This window comes from Phoca vitulina, unplaced genomic scaffold, assembly GCF_004348235.1.
Source record: "Phoca vitulina isolate PV1807 unplaced genomic scaffold, GSC_HSeal_1.0 scaffold9, whole genome shotgun sequence".
Classification (NCBI taxonomy): Eukaryota; Metazoa; Chordata; class Mammalia; order Carnivora; family Phocidae; genus Phoca; species Phoca vitulina.
This window is the reverse complement of record NW_022589712.1, coordinates 3,786,943-3,804,499: the sequence shown is the minus strand read 5'-3', so window position 1 is coordinate 3,804,499 and position 17,557 is coordinate 3,786,943. Positions and strand designations below refer to the sequence as shown.

The 17,557-nt window shown below is 36.8% G+C and overlaps 1 protein-coding gene across 6 annotated transcripts in view; it reads right to left on the bottom strand.

Annotated features, from left to right (window-relative positions):
• Positions 1-17,557, bottom strand: part of PDE10A (phosphodiesterase 10A) — a 587,662-nt gene that overhangs the window by 78,883 nt on the left and 491,222 nt on the right. For all 6 annotated transcript variants that reach the window (XM_032407504.1, XM_032407502.1, XM_032407503.1 and 3 more), the window contains 3 exons: positions 14,561-14,681; positions 13,452-13,501; positions 1,849-1,989 (listed from right to left, as the gene is read on the bottom strand). In XM_032407504.1, the coding sequence (XP_032263395.1) occupies positions 1,849-1,989; positions 13,452-13,501; positions 14,561-14,681 (312 nt within the window). The remainder of the gene's footprint in view (positions 1-1,848; positions 1,990-13,451; positions 13,502-14,560; positions 14,682-17,557) is intronic.

Below are 17,557 nucleotides of genomic sequence, written 5' to 3'. Positions count from 1 at the left end.
CTTCTATTTTTAAGGTTAGAATAATACACAAGTGTACGTTAATGATAGTCATTCTGATTGAACCTCAAAAGCTCACATTAAGTATTCAAATCATCCAATAATTATGAATTACTTGTGAAAAATGCAATTGGTTCTTTGACTTTAATAACTTTCTAGCTTAGCAAATCACTCAAAGGAATACAGGGAAATTGAATGAATTGATACCAAAGCACCAATTCTATTTATTCAATTTCTGTCTGTAGGAAGCTTTTCATAAATCAAGAACAGTACAAATATGTGTTTGTAATTTACAGATCTTTTGAAAGCCTGCATATACAATAGAACATTTTCAAATGACAAGTTGTATAGTATCTACTTTTAACACTTTAAAATTGAAAATATTTGACATATGACATTATGTAAGTTAAAGTATAAAACTGTTGATTTGATATATTTATATATTGTAATATGATTGCCATTGTAGTGGTAGTTAGCATCCCTATCATGTCACATAATTCTTTTTTTTTAATTTTATTTATTTTAGGGGTGCCTGTGTGGCTCAGATAGTTAAGCGTCTGCCTTCAGCTCAGGTCGGGCTCCTGGCTCAGTGGGGAGCCTGCTTCTCAGCCTCCCTCTGCCTCTCCCCCTGCTCGTGCTCTCTCTATCTGTGTCTCAAATGAATAAATAGAATCTTTAAAAAAAAAAAAATTTTATTTATTTTAGAGAGAGAGAGCGCACACAAGCGGGGGGCAGGGGCAGAGGGAAAGGGAGAGAGAGAGAATCTCAAGCAGACTCCGGGCTGAGCATAGAGCCTGATGCGGGGCCCAATCTCATTACCCTGAGATCATGGTCTGAGCCGAAACTAGGAGTCAGAGGCTTAACTGACTGAGCCACCCAAGTGCCCCACTTGATTATCTTTATAATGAAGATCTACTCTTTCAGAAACTTTCTTTATCTGTATCTCTACCTATACAGATAATTAGTGGCAAAACCAGAATTAAAACCCAGATCTCATGACTCCAACTTAGCACTTTTTCAGAGCAATTTCATTACACCTCTATAGTTGTTTGCATACTTGTCAATTTTAAAGTCTAAGCTCATGTAGTGACATTTCATCACAATACTCACATATAGTGTGGAAGACTGTCACATTCCCCACACCCGTGTCCTTCATCAGTATCTGCCAATACTGACCTGGGCTTGTTTATGTCATTTACTTTGGCTAATGCAAGGATAGTAAATTTGATGAAAGCAAGGGTTGAAAACTCACTTGCATGTTTCACTTATTCTCTGGAACCTGTCCACCATCATGAGAACATTCCAGGCCAACTTAACTTTACACAGGGAGGTGGGGGAGTGATAAACACAGAGAGCTGAGGCCCTCTGAGGCCAGCCAGCTGGTAAGTGACGGGCCAGTTGATCTCAGATGCACAAGCCCAGCTGCACACAGCCCAATCAGCAGAACGGCCCAGTGCACGGGCTCATGAGAAGGCCCAGGTGGCCGCCGCAGGACAACACAACTTGGGGCAGCACGGCACTCAGCATTAGCTGACACACTCCTGGCCGTCTTGCCGGGATATACCACACGGAACAGTGATCACTTAGTTTACCTAAATATAAACATGCATTTTATGCTTAACTGTACTGGCAGGTGCTTAAATAAGAACTATTCAAATCTAGCTCTCAGTGGGTATATAAGGTATGATTCTCTGAGGACAAATTTTAGTTTACATACAGATTCATTTATTGATCTGTATCTTGCTCTAATGCTTTTATAAAATGGCTTGAGTCATAACATCAAAATGATATGTCATCTTTATGAAATAAATACTTCAGGTTACAAATGTCACAGAGTAAAAAGTCATTTACCCCAAGGATGTCTTCCACTAGCAACGTTTTTCTGGACTTGGCCACGTAGGCAGAGATGGTGGTGCCCTGGGCAATGGGCCCAGCAGGGATGAGCCGGGGTTTTCCTTCCTTGATTCCAGGTGGAGTGAACACGCACAGACTCTAGCAAGGAGAAAGAACATGTTTTATAGACCTCCCTGTACTTGGCACTACGAAAGACTCCTAGATATTACTTATCGGTCATGAGGAATCTGCGAGCCAACGAAGAGAGACAGAAAATGATGAAAAGTGCCTTGATCAAACTGGGGTATGTGAGGTGAAATTCTTTCTAGTATTCCCGATAGGACACAAAATGCAGGCTAGATATATGACTTCAATGAATGCCTCGCAGAAGAAAAACTCTTAAAATAGCCTCCTATTTTGATATATAGGAAACAATAAAATGGAAAAACAAAAGTTGTCCTTGGGGTCAAGGTATTATCAAGAAACAGACATCAGGCCCAACCTCCCCTAGAGACTGGACTGACGGATCTGGAGACAGGATCAGGGACTACAAGTCAAATTGATTTGGTTGTATTTTTCATTTTCATTAAAAATCTTTTTAAGATTAGATAATCCTCTTAAGCTACACATGTTCCTACTAATACTTGCTTTACTAAGCAAATGTATTGCTTAGTAATAGCAAAAATCCAAAATATTTTGGACAAATCTGGGTGCATCTTTCCCTTTCAAATGATTAGGTGGGAAGGTAAACTCCTGAAACTATTTTAAGATAAGTGTTTTTTAAAAATATGATCAGTTATTTTGACTAAATCCAATATTTTAAATAAATTTCGACTAAGTAAGAATTGCTAATCAAAACAAATCACCTAGAATTGGGGGCAATATTTTGGCATAACTGTATTATGATTATCTACTCACTTTGAAAAATACTGAAGTTCAGGTAAATTCTCCCAGCATTTTACTTTTATCTTAAATTGGACTGCTGTAAGTTAAAGTCTGAAGACATCTGAAGCAGTAAGATTAGATAATCCTCTTAAGCTATACATGTTCCTACTAATACTTGCTAATATGAAGCAAATTCTAGTTGAAGACATTGAGATCGATATAATCATACACTTACTAGATACATGGTTTTCAAGCTCTATAATGTCAGAGAACCCCTTCTTCCTATAAAATCTTACTATCACACGAGAGTAAAGCCTATAAAAAACAAGCTCCTTTAATCAACTGGGAGTGGGGCGGGCGGAGGGAGGGAAGCAGAGCATAGGTGCACCCCCAGCTGCTTTAAATAAATGATTACTTACAGATTAGAAGCTAAGTTCAAAATATTTTATTCACACATATATCTATATCAGTTAGCACTGTGCTTACAAAGCGTTTGTAATTAAGTACTATCAATGCCTGTGAGAAATACATTTTAAATGACTCTTTGTAAGAGATTAAGTTAAAACTGTTTATTATGCTTTAAAATGATTTTAAAAATTTAACTCCATATAAGATAGCAAATGACAATTCCACCTTATTATTTTTAAAGAGGCTAGAATTCGTGTCACCAGTTTTAAAGTTGCTGAGGTTCCATGACACACCAATATGCATATGGCACAGATGAAGTTAGGACTTTGATTAGATTTAGTAACTATCACTGCCACAGTAAAAGTCAGTGTGCCACCCTAAGATTGAGAGAAGAGTAGAAGAATTATTCAAGAACAGGAAGAAGGGATGATTGCAAGAAAAAATTGTAAAGGATGTGGTATATTTAGCTTGAGGAAAAATCGAAACTGATAATGTTTTTCTCAAACTTTGAGAAAGTTAATCACAAGATGGATGCTGAGCAACGTTCTCTTTACCAAAGAGAGAATGCAGGAAATGAACTTGGACGGAACTGAGGGGTTCGCCTCGCTCCTACAGAACTTCCTTGGACTGTGACAGAAGGTAAACTCTGGAGCAAGCTCCCAGCAGTAGCTTTGGATTTTTTTTTTTTTTAAGATTTTATTTATTTGACAGAGAGAGCGCGCACAAGCAGGGGGAGCAGCAAGCAGAGGGAAAATCAGACTCCACGCCGAGCAGGGAGCCCGATGCGGAGCTCGATCCCAGGACCCTGGGATCACGATCTGAACCGAAGGCAGATGTTTAACAGACTGAGCCACCCAGGTGCCCCAGATTTTTTTTTTTTTAAATAGTCTTTGGCTTTGTTTGTTGTTTGAAGATCTACAACAGACATCTTTTTTGGATGACTTTGCTATATGTCCTTTAAGGCTAGATTTAATATCTACAAGTTATAATTAACCTTCAAAAATCAATAATGAAAGAATAGCTTATATAATCCTATATTATTAGGAGGTCATTTATGTAATATTATAAAATATTTATTCCCTCTATGTAGGATTTCTATATGAGGCACGAGAAACAGATAAGCAAACACTGCACCAAGGGTGTATGGAAAGCTATTCTCTATACTAGGCTTGCTGACAATAAAAGGTTTGGAAATCTTTCAACTACTTGATTGAATCTGAAAAACTTGTGGATAATAAATAGTTACCAAAAAATTAAATAATTCTTTACCGTGGAAACTCTACCTTTGTTTTACCAATTACCTTATGATTTTTGTTCATATTTATCAAATAGAAGTGTTTCCAAATGAGAGCTAGATGAGTGCTAACAGTACTGAATAAATCGTCAAATGAAGGCCAAATGCTCAGGTGGGAAGGGAAAATGAGGACCGACCTAGGACTGACACCTCTTTCTGACGTGTTTCACCTTCTCCCCTCTGCATTAGTGCTTTCCCATTCTTTTTTGTTTCTGTGTTTTACTCCATACAATTCCCTGTGCAAAGGTTCACTTCATAACATCCATTTCTGATTGAAGATCAACCACTGGTTTGAATTCCGTGTTCAGTAATAGCATGTTCTTTATGTTGTTCATCATCTTTGCAGTTGAATGCACTAATTGGCAGCTATTACTGCAGGTGGAAAAAATCTAACAAACCTCTAAATTAGAGGCTGAATTTTACATGCACTCAAGGGATGGGGAAGATTCATTAAGCCTACCTTTATTTACTCTCCAGAAATAATCAAACGGACAGCTGTGTACTGAACAGTCACTCCTCATGGTTAAGCTATTACCTTCACCACACACTCAGTCTCCGAGAACACTTGGGTCTGTTTCTGAATTCTCAATTCCATACCAGTCGGTTGATCAGCCACCACACTGCTTGAATGACTATAAACTTGTCGTAAATTTTGTGACCTGACAAGGCAAGTCTTGCTTCAGTTCTTAACGTTTCAAGGTAACCACAGTTTATTTGATAAGATATACTTTGCATCTTTCATTGGCAAAGGGGCTGCATTACTGAATTAACCAATAATGGGTGTAAGTTCTTGGGAAACTTACAAAGGAAATAGTAACTTTATTTTTATTTTTTAAATTTAAATTCAATTAATTAACATATAGTGTATTATTAGTTTCCGAGGTAGAGTTCAGTGATTCATCAGAGTAACTTTATTTAAAAAAAATCATTATGATTTTTGACAAGGGTTTGACTGGGATGTTCAGGTTATTAAGATAAAAAATATTCTATTTTATAGGAGGGTGAATGGAAACTGCTTTTTATCAAACATCACTACACAGTATTTTAGAATGTATTAAGACTACATGTACTTACAATATATCATTTATGTATAAAATGCCATGTTGAGCCGAGTCTCTAAAATTAATTCCTGCTCTAACACTGTATCATCTATGAAAACTTTTATTAGCACAAACATATTTTAGGGGCTAGAGATAAAAACAACGAAAAACAAGGAAAAGGTCCAAAGTTTCAAACCTCAACCACCTCTACTCTTTCCAGAGAAGAAATCACCTGCATTCAGAACATGAAACTTGAGAAATCCTGCTGCTGGTCTTTCTTCCCCCCACGGGCTCTCCCCGGGGCTGACTGTTAGTCCTCCACCTCCCAGGACCATCAGAGAGACTGGCCATGTGGTGGGAGGGGGCAAATCAGCTTCCTCAATTTTTCAAAGAAACCCATTATGAACTAGCCAATATTTCTGGAATAACAGCAATTTTTAATACTTATTTCTAAGGTTAGGTAATTGAAAGTAGGCAAGATTGGCAACAGTCATGACCAGTAAGTAGGTGGGCTCAAATGAACATAAAAAAGCATTCAAATTATAAAAAAGCAAATTAGGAGAAATAGATTTGGTGGAAAATGAACAATAGAAAAGACTATCACAATTTATTGGAAAAAAAAACATGATTTTTTTGATGAAATGGGAAAATCTGGTTCATTGACATCAATTAAATAGATACATCAGGTGATAGACATCATTCTCATTTTCCTTCCCATACACAATTCAAAGACCACTTTATTCATGAAACTTTAGTTTTTATATGTTAAGGTTTCAACTCACAACCAGTTAAATTTTAGAAATATTTTAAAAGTGTATTATTTAGGCTTACCATTGAGTTATTTTTCTCACAAGACACTAGATGGCAGTGGACAGTAAATGAATTTAGATCTATGCAGATGGCCAGGAGCAACTGGCCCCCACGTTCACCTGGAACTTTAAAGAGAGAACTAACTCTGCATGATTCTTAAAATTAACCTATTGAAGTTCATTGTGCAGTTGAAGAAAGTCATGCAATTACTTTAAGATCCTTGCTATAAACTGGTTTTAATACCAATATATGAAAAGCTATCTATGAACTTACTTTATGAATTAAAAAATTTATGAGTTCGAAAGGTTTTCAGCTTTTACAAACAACTCTTATAGATAACACAAGAAAAACTGTAATAATATTATAAAGTATGTTATGTATCAGAGTAAAAGACTGGGTATGAAAGAGAAAACCTGTAAAAACAGTAAAAGTTTAATTAACCAAAAAAAAAAAAAAAAAAGTTATTTTCCAACAAATATTTCAAGAGTACCTTATACACATCATATGTCAGTCTCTGCTAAGGGTCAGGACATACAAATACACTACTTCCTCTCCTAACTCCAGATTTCTCACAGACTGCTGCTTCTGCCTAAGAAAGCCCTTTATTTCCCCTTCTTACCTACTAAGTGAGAGGTCTCCCAAGCCCTGCTTCAACAGAGCTAATCATCTGAGTTGCTGGTAATGTGATCCACCTCAGCACCCCCATCAAATTCAGTATCCCAGAACACCTTGGCTTCCTCTCTGTTTGCACTCAAGACCCTATGTTATAATTAACTGTGGATTTCTCCATTTCCTCTACTGGTTGTACATTCTTTGATGACAGGAATGGTGGTTTGTTTTGTTTTTTATAATCTTTGTATGCTCAGCAATTTAGCATAGATTTTTGGTACACAGCAGGCATTTCAAGTGGTTTGCTGAATGAATAACAATCATGACATAACACTTAACCAATGGAAGTTAAACTAAGATTTAGAAAGTTTAAACAGATTGTCAAAGTCACAAAGTGGTGAACTGGAACTCACATGGGCCAACTCCAGAATCACGATTTTTTGGGAAGCTGTCCTTCTTCCAAGCTCTGAAACAATGTGTATAGCACAAGAATTCTCTTTCCTGAAGGACTGTCCCAGTGGAACGTGAACAAGAAAAGCACAGGGAAGGTATAATGAGGGAACCTATTCTGGTTCATCACTGTTCCCAGGGGTAGCAAACAGCCTGAACAAGGTTTATACTCAAAAAACCATCTGGAATATATGTCCTAGTGGCTTTTAGAAAAGCTTTATTTTAATGCTGTTTTTCGTTTCTTCCATTTACTGGTCCTATTAGGTTTTCTATCATCATTTGCATTAAATGGGACAATTTATATTTTCCTCAAAAACTGTCCATTTTGTCTAGATGTCCATATTTATTAGTGCAAGCATCCTCTCATAATTTATCATTTTCATTCTATTGTATCTTCTAAATTATTAAACATAAACAATTGTGTTTTCTCTTTTTTATTAATTAGGTTAGCAAACAGCTTATATCTGTATAGTTTTTTTAAAGATGTATTTATTTATATGAGAGAGAGGGGGTGGAGGAGAGGGGGGTGGAGGGGCAGAGGGAGAGAGAATCCTCAAGCAGACACGGGTCTCAATCTCACGACCCTGAGATCACAGTCTGAGCCAAAAGTCGGACACTCAATTGACTGCACCACCCAGGTAACCCCTATACCTGTACGGTCTTTAAATTCTCTTGTTTATATGGGTTTTGTTTTTCTAAGTCCATAGGTTAAATTGGCAAATCCCAAGAAGACAGAGATTTTAATTTACTACCGCGTCTCTAGTACTTGGAACACTACCATGCAGTCGTACCCGGTAAGAATGTGCTGAATTAATGAATTAATATTCTTTTGTCTCTTATTTATTAATCCCTCAAAAATACAAGATGTTTAATACTTCGAGGATGTGGATTTTCCACTGCAAACAACTTTGCCCAGAGCTTTAGCAATACTACAATTCATTTTTGTAAATATTATGCTCTCCAATAACTGTATTTTTTCCCCAAAGAGTCACAGTACACGTTTTTATTTATGTTAATTTCCTTGTTTTTAGACATTATGGGGATCTGAATTCTTACATGGGGGTTAAATGCATCAAAGTAGGGTCTAACCCAAAGAAGAAAGGGAAACCCATGTTGGTAAATCTTAAAATAATATAGAGTATTTTTACTATTGTATTCTTCTGTTCTTTTTGGGGGGGGTTTTGGTGTGTTTTGCTTTAAAAATTTTGATGCATCAAATATTTACAGTGTAAACTTCATAACAGCTCTGCCTTCACTGCAGACTAAACCCTTCACAAATCCCAAGTGACCTCCTGTTCCAATTTAATGCTTTTATTCCCCAAACTCAACTTCATCATTGATCCTGTGCCACTCACTCTCCTTTTGTTTTCATTTTTCTGGAATAGGTTTGCTCCATCTAAAATTACCTTCTTATTTTATTTTTATTTTTTTTTTAAATGTTATTTATTTATTTGAGAGAGAGAGAAAATACAAGCGGGGGGTGAGGAAGGGCAGAGGGAGAAGCAGGCTCCCCACTGGGCAGGGAACCCGATGTGGGGCTCAATCCCAGGACCCCGGGGATCATGACCTGAGCCAAAGGCAGAAGCTTAACGACTGAGCCACCCAGGCGCCCCTAAAATTACCTTTTTATTTTCAACCACTCCTGAGTCCTTTGTTTATATGTGCCTCTATAAAATAGAAGACAGTTGTGGGGTTTTTTAATTTAATTTAAGACAAAAAAAAAAAAAAATTTAATTTAAGACTTTTTTTCTTCCAATAGCTGGGCCCATTCTACTTACAATTTTGTTGTGACATATTTTGTAAGGAGTTTCACAATCTATTTTATGTTTTATTTTTAGTGTTTTAATACTACTTAGTTTGTTTTCTATCTTTTCCTTAACTTGCCATGTTTTCTTTAAATGTTTTCCTCTCTGACAATACTGACGTGGGTTTTTAATTCTACTAGTGGAACTTTTGATATATTTAAATATTATTTAAATTCTATTTCTCAATGCATCAATTTTGGAGATTATTTCCACTGATTCTTATTTATGAAAAAAGAAATTAATACTTTTATAAGTATAAGAATTTTATAATTCCTCTCATCTCTATCTTAATCCTTGGTATTTTTGATATAGACTAAAAATTTTATCTCAGTCTATTTGGGTTACATTTTATAATTTTTTCATGAAATCATATACATTTTGTTATAAGTGTGAGTTATTTAAGGCTTTATAATTGATTCAAAATCCTGAGGCAATTTTTTAAAAAAATTTATAAATATCTATAATATGCCACCTTGTATTAAGAAAATACACATGTATCTGCTCACCCGGGCAAAGATAAAAAAAAAAAAAGCTTTATTTTATTTAATACAGTTAGCTTACATTTTAGAAGTACGTCAACATCTGTTCAAGCAATAGGTCAGATTAGATAATATGATACTACTGAGAAACAATTTTAAAATTATTTTTAAAGGCTGGATAAAGTACATTTTACAATCCTTTCTAATGCACTGCTGTACTGAGAAGAATGGATGGAATCCACAGAAATCTAAAAAGAAGTCAATAAAGGAACCTTCGAGGCAAGCAAATCCTGAGCTGGATTGTTCTTGAGAGCAACAAAGCCTAGATGTACTGACCTCCCCTCAGGAAATCACCGTGGCAAACAGGAGAACCCCTACAAGGAGCCAGGACCCGCAAAGGGCTAACGCCTCATTTTAGCTGGAAGGGTAAATACACTTACAGCTGCAAGGAGATTACTAGTACCCCAGATTATCTTGAATTTACTGCTAGAGGGAAAATAAAAATCTCTTCTGAGAAATCATAACTGTGTATCACATGAATGTGAGGCTTGAATGCATACTACTTTGTAGTCTGAAAAAAATCTCATGAGATAATTTAAAATAGTCCTGGATTAGTAGTGCCTTAGGTGACTGGCAAAAACAAATACATATCCTGTCTCCAGGAAAGGAACTTAAACACAGTCCTTCTTAAGAACAGCCATTTAAAAAGGCCCAAGGAAGAATATGATTCACAGTTAAAACATAAAAGAAAATAAAACACATGAGCAAATAAGCCACCATCCGTGAGAGATGGATGAAACAAAAGCCAAGAAATGTAAATTCAGAAAGAATATAAAACAATATTAAGAGGTATAGTTTATGTTATCTAGAGTTATCTCCCAAGAAATAAAAGATAAACTTAAAAAAATATCCAGGGAATAAAAAACTATACTGAAGAACTGAGAAAAATAAAAAAAGAACCCAAAGTAACTATGTTCAAGTCAATATACAGAGAGATAATTTTTGTTAATGTGAACTCTATCCAGCAAAGATATATTTCAAGGAAGTGATGACATAAAGACATACTCAGATAGACAAAAACTGAGAGTTTCCCATCAGCACACTCTCACTAAGGGAAATTCTACAGGACAGAAAAGTGACTCCAAATGGAAGACTTGAGATGCAAGAAAAATGAAGAGCAAACAAAGTGGTAATTATGTAGATACACCTAAAGAAACACTTCAGGGGTGCCTGGATGGCTCAGGCCATTAAGTGTCTGACTCTTGATCAGCTCAGGTCTTGAACCCAGGGTCGTGAATTCAAGGCCCACGTTGGGCTCCACATTGGGTGCGGAGCCTACTTTAAAAAAAAAAAAAAGGAAAGGAAAGGAAGAAAGAAAGAAACACACACTTCAGTGAACTTAAGACTTTTGGCAAGGTCTTCTTCCTACTCACAGAAATCCCCAGGGCCGGGAAATATTAAAGGCGTAGCTGCCTGTGCGGAACACATATAAGGAAAAATGTGGTGAACAAAACGCAGTAATTATCCCCTAAAAGTATCCTCCCAGCAAGACAAGGTCTCTGCCTTCATGGAGACTACATTCTAGTGAGAAAGCCAGATAAACACAAATTACGGATAAATACATAATTACAGATTCAGCTCAATTCTCTGGAGCAGCACATGATACTAACACACAAGAGAGTGAGATGGACTTCGGAAGGTCAGAAGAGGCTACAATTTTTGCGAGGTACTCTGCTGTTCCTAGGGACAATGCTGTTGAGCAAGGCAAGACCAAGGAAGAGTGACCCCAGAGAGAGACAGGCAGAGTGAAATCAACTGACGTCAGGAGTATAAAGAATAAAGAGCCGACTAAAGCCTGGCAGGGATATAGTGTCATCCCCTCAATTAAGTTACAAAAGTGAAAGAATTAGAACTGATATACATAGAATACAATTTAGATATTGTGGACACAAAAGCTTTTTCTAAATCACATATTCCAGGAACCTACTTCACGAAGGTCAACGTATAAACAAGCTTGCAAAAATAAAGCAAAAAACAAACAAACAAACAAAAAAACAAAAAACAAAACAGCCAAATGACTAAGAATATGGGATTTGGGAATCTAAATCCAGGCTCTAAAAGTCAAGCACTTCCTGAGGCTTGCACACTCTGCAGACCCCTGGCCTCTTGTTGCCTGCCCTTCCTGACCTCTGCAAACCACTTCCCCCCATTTTCTTTCACACAGAGCAGAAGAGGGTCATCCCATGGGGCTGTCTCAGTTCCAGGGTTCACTCCTTTTCATGTAAACAGCTAGAAATGCTGAGTCCAGGATCCAGGCTTCAGCAAAGAACTGGATCGGTCTGAGTTTGGGTCACAAACAGCTGGGATTGAAGGGAAAGGGTCACGTGGTATATACTCAGCTGCCAAGACCAAGCAAGCCCTGTGAGTTGTCTGCAGATCCCAGGGGCGTCATAAGGAGGAGATGTGCACTCTCATGATCACCCTGAGCTAACATACACACCAGTACATTTTAAATATAATTGCAAATTATGTAATAGTTTTCTAAAAGGCAAAATTTTAGAAATAAATATTTGGAATGAACAGGAAAGAATGAGATCTATTTGTTATTTTAGTAGCTTAGCCATTAGCCTGAAATATCATTTGAAGTTTTTAGAAGTAGTAGTGATATCTGAATAATTCAATTTAATAAACACTCTTATTCTGTACATGGAAGGCACTAGGAGAGATGCTGGGTGAATGAGAAGATGATCAAGAAAAGGTCTTTGCCTTAAAGAGCTTTTAATCCTGTAACATAAATTTTTACTATGCAAGGGGAAATGGAAGGGCTGCAGAAATGAAGAGGATCAATTATGGGTTCAGTAAATCAGCCAAGAAATATTTTTGTGCAACTACTGTTCATCCTTTGCACTACTGTATTATTCAGGAATACTATCAAACATCTCAGAATACTTGCATCTCTATTCCTATTAACATTTTATATAATATAAATAGCACACATTTTGATTACTCATGAATACAAGTATTATACTAAAAAAATACATTCCAAATATCAAATAACAATGCCTAACACATAAGAAATACATAGTAAAAATTTTCCAAATATATTTATAAATGATCTCTATATATTTTAACTACAAATATAATTCTTATTGGCTCAGAATATTATTCTAAAATGTTATGTATGTGCTTTTAATATCATAACAAAAATCAAATGCCAGTAGCTGAACATCTTGAAGTACTTTTGAAAGTCCTTTCTACACATTGCATTTGACGGTGGGCTGTGCTTTGAGTAAGTTAAACCAGAGACACCTATTGCACAGAACACTGGAGCAGGTACACCCGAGAAGCCTCATGCCATGGACAGTGTGAGTGATGGCTACCACAGCTCGGGGACCCCCACTTAGTAACTCCGTCCCAGCACTGCTGGAGTTGCCTTGAAGAAATCTAAAAAAATCACATAAAAAATGCTAAACTTTTGTTCTCATTTTACTCGACTGCAGACTGTACGTTGCACGGGCATACACTGTCCATGATGCCCCAGCCCACACTGCTGAAACAGCTTCTGTTCTAAACAGTAAGTCTAGAAATGCCATTCCTAAGATAGGATACCACAAACCAAAACTAAAACAATAAATAAATTATAAGATTTTATGCCCAAATGTTGCCACGCTGCTAAACTTTTCAGCTGGCAATAACTGTATATGGAAATAGAACACAAAATGAGTTTCAAGTACCTAATACCCATGCATCTGTTAAGTTGTTTGTAACCCAGTGTATCTTTTTAAAAAAGCTTATGACATTTTCTTATCTAGAGCACCAAAATCTAAATTTAGATACTTACATTATTGCACTCTCCAAGGAAATACAGTGCAAATCCATCAGCTTTTGTGGCTGCCAAAGTAATAAAAAGGGAAGAAACTAATCTCAATGGAAGAATACACCACGTATGAACTCTTTAAGGTGAGACCTCAGATAGGAGTCTTTGTGAAAGGACTGTTAACATAATTAATGGTCATGCAGTCAACTAAGCAGATTAATTTACGGCTTTACTCAATCACATAATTAGAGCATTTTCATTCATTATTCATCAGCTATTGAAATTTTAAGATGTGACATCCTCAAATGCATGTAGCAGTCGATGCACTATGTAATAATATCTTTGTGAAACTTTTAAGTATCACAATTATTGGAAATATTTTTTTAAGAACTGTATTTAATTTTTAAAGTATGAAAAATACCAGATGTAATATTCATAATAATGAATAATCAATATTAGCATCAACCGAAAAGGATGAGATATATATATATATACACATATATATATATATATATATATATATATCTCCACATATCATCACTGAAGAGAACATGATTTAAACTTTCCTAAAACCGCTTCAGGGCCTTCTGAAGGCAATCATCATGGCAGATAACAGATACTATTATCAGAGGACTGCCTGAATGTAGACCCCTGCTTCACTCCTTTTTTACTCATGTGGCTGTGGGTAAAATATTCAGCCTGTTTTTACCACAGCTTCCTCATCAGTAAAATGGCAATAACAGTATATAAATCTGTCATCTCCCTAAATAAATTTAAAATGGTTTTTGTTACTTAAAAATTAATGATTTCCTTCATAAAGATGTGATTTAATTCAATAAAACTATACTTTCCAAAGAAAACTAGGTTTTATTTAGAAATCATAGTATATTCCATTTATATCTGGCAGATACTTTTTTGGGATTAGATAATTTAGGAACTTAGGAACTTTTAGGTTTGATTCATTCTGGTAGTTTCATAATAAAATATTTTCATTTCAAATTTAGCCCAAGAATAGAAGTAAATAAATGACTTGCACTTGCCTTGTAGTAAGTATATTAACTTTCTCCATTTTCTGCAATGGAATAAAAGAAACTTCAGATTTTCTACCAGGAGGAATACAAAACATTTCTTACCTATTTTAATGATGCTACTCAATTCATAGAGGAGTAGCTGGTTGTCTCCTCCTGTATCCAACCGTTGTTCTATGTAGCTGTTTAGTTCATACACAACTCCCTGCATATTCGTGTCTTGGTACTTTTAATAAAAAGAAAGAAGAAAGAAAAAAAGAAAGAAAGAAAGAAAGAAAGAAAGGATATAATTAAATACAATAAAATTAAAATCCCTTAGTTTATAAAACATACTATTAACATATATAACTTTATATACTTTCTTTTATGCTTTTACACATTATGCTTTTAAAGAGCATTGTTTAAATATTATAATCTACTATAAAAATAGATTGAGGGGCGCCTGGGTGGCTCAGCCTTTAAGCGTCTGCCTTCAGCTCAGGTCATGATCCCAGGGTCCTGGGATTGAGCCCCGCATCGGGCTCCCTGCTCCGCGGGAAGCTTGCTTCTCCCTCTCCCACTCCCCCTGCTTGTGTTCCTTCTCTCACTGTGTCTCTCTCTGTCAAATAAATAAATAAAATCTTTAAAAAAAAATAATAGATTGAAAATTAAAATTGCTAGGACTTAGAATTATAGATTCCATGTATACTTACTTATATTAAAATATCAAATTTTACAAATTACCTCTTTATTTCTGAAGTTTTATATATAATCAGTAAAAGTAGTACAAGAGTTTGCTAGAAAAGTGAACTGATATGCATTGCACTGGGGGAAGCAGGGTTTATTCCTCTCTATTCATCCTCACCAATGGGGCCACCACCTTAGGTGGATCTCAGCTCTTCCCCAGACACGAGGCAGTGACTCTCACCGTTGCTGTCATGGCCCTACCAGCTGCCCCACTGCAAGTCCAAAGCTCTGGGCTTCACTGTAGTAGCAGGGACAACAGCAGGTGGATGGGGTTTGGGAAAAAGGTGGAAGCTAAAGACACAAAGAAATGGAAAAATGTTCCATGCTCATGGATTGGAAGAACAAATATTGTGAAGATGTCAATGCTACCTAGAGCAATCTACACATTCGATGCAATCCCCATCAAAATACCATCCACTTTTTTCAAAGAAATGGAACAAATAATCCTAAAATTTGTATGGAACCAGAAAAGACCTCACATAGCCAGAGGAATGTTGAAAAAGAAAAGCAAAGCTGGCGGCATCACAATTCCGGACTTCCAGCTCTACTACAAAGCTGTCATCATCAAGACAGTATGGTACTGGCACAAAAACAGACACATAGATCAGTGGAACAGAATAGAGAGCCCAGAAATGGAGCTTCAACTCTATGGTCAACTAATCTTCGACAAAGCAGGAAAGAATGTCCAATGGAAAAAAGACAGTCTCTTCAACAAATGGTGTTGGGAAAACTGGACAGCCACATGCAGAAGAATGAAACTGGACCATTTCCTTACACCACACACAAAAATAGACTCAAAATGGTTGAAAGACCTAAATGTGAGACAGGAGTCCATCAAAATCCTAAAGGAGAACACAGGCAGCAACCTCTTCGACCTCAGCCGCAGCAACTTCTTCCTAGAAACATCGCTAAAGGCAAGGGAAGCAAGGGCAAAAATGAACTATTGGGACTTCATCAAGATAAAAAGCTTTTGCACAGCAAAAGAAACAGTCAACAAAACCAAAAGACAACCGACAGAATGGGAGAAGATATTTGCAAATGACATATCAGATAAAGGGCTAGTATCCAAAATCTATAAAGAACTTATCAAACTCAACACCCAAAGAACAAATGATCCAATCAAGAAATGGGCAGAAGACATGAATAGATATTTTTCCAAAGAAGACATCCAAATGGCCAACAGACACATGAAAAAGTGCTCAACATCACTCGGCATCAGGGAAATCCAAATCAAAACCTCAATGAGATACCACCTCACACCAGTCAGAATGGCTAAAATTAACAAGTCAGGAAAGGACAGATGTTGCCGGGGCTGTGGAGAAAGGAGAACCCTCCTACACTGTTGGTGGGAATGCAAGCTGGTGCAACCACTCTGGAAAACAGTATGGAGGTTCCTCAAAAAGTTGAAGATAGAGCTACCATATGATCCAGCAATTGCACTACTGGGTATTTACCTCAAAGATACAAATGTAGGGATCCGAAGGGGTACGTGCACCCCGATGTTTATAGCAGCAATGTCCACAATAGCCAAACTGTGGAAAGAGCCATGATGTCCATCGGCAGATGAATGGATAAAGAAGGTGTGGTATATATATACAATGGAATATTATGCAGCCATCAAAAGGAATGAGATCTTGCCATTTGCAACGACGTGGATGGAACTGGAGGGTGTTATGCTGAGCGAAATAAGTCAATCAGAGAAAGACATGTATCATATGACCTCACTGATATGAGGAATTCTTAATCTCAGGAAACAAACTGGGGGGTGCTGGGGGGGGGGGGTGGGGTGGGAGGGATGGGGTGACTGAGTGATAGACACTGGGGAGGGTATGTGCTATGGTGAGCGCTGTGAATTGTGCAAGACTGTTGAATCACAGATCTGTAACTCTGAAACAGATAATACATTATATGTTAAAAAAAAAAAAAAGAAGATAGCAGGAGGGGAAGAATGAGGGGGGGAATCGGAGGGGGAGATGAACCATGAGAGACGATGGACTCTGAGAAACAAACTGAGGGTTCTAGAGGGGAGGGGGGTGGGAGGATGGTTAGCCTGGTGATGGGTATTAAAGAGGGCACGTTCTGCATGGAGCACTGGGTGTTATGCACAAACAATGAATCATGGAACACTACATCAAAAACTAATGATGTGATGTATGGTGATTAACATAACAATAAAAGAAATTTTTAAAAAAAGGCGGAAGCTAAATCATAGCTACTTCCAGCACAAGCCAGCACTGTGTCTTCTCTAAAAGTACTGAAAAGCTGCCTTCCACCAAGCTTCCCTTCCTAAGCCTATTCTCCAAACAATAGCCATGGTAAATTTTATAAACAAAATAAAATTCTGTCATTCCCTGGCTTAAAATATTCTTGAGGCTT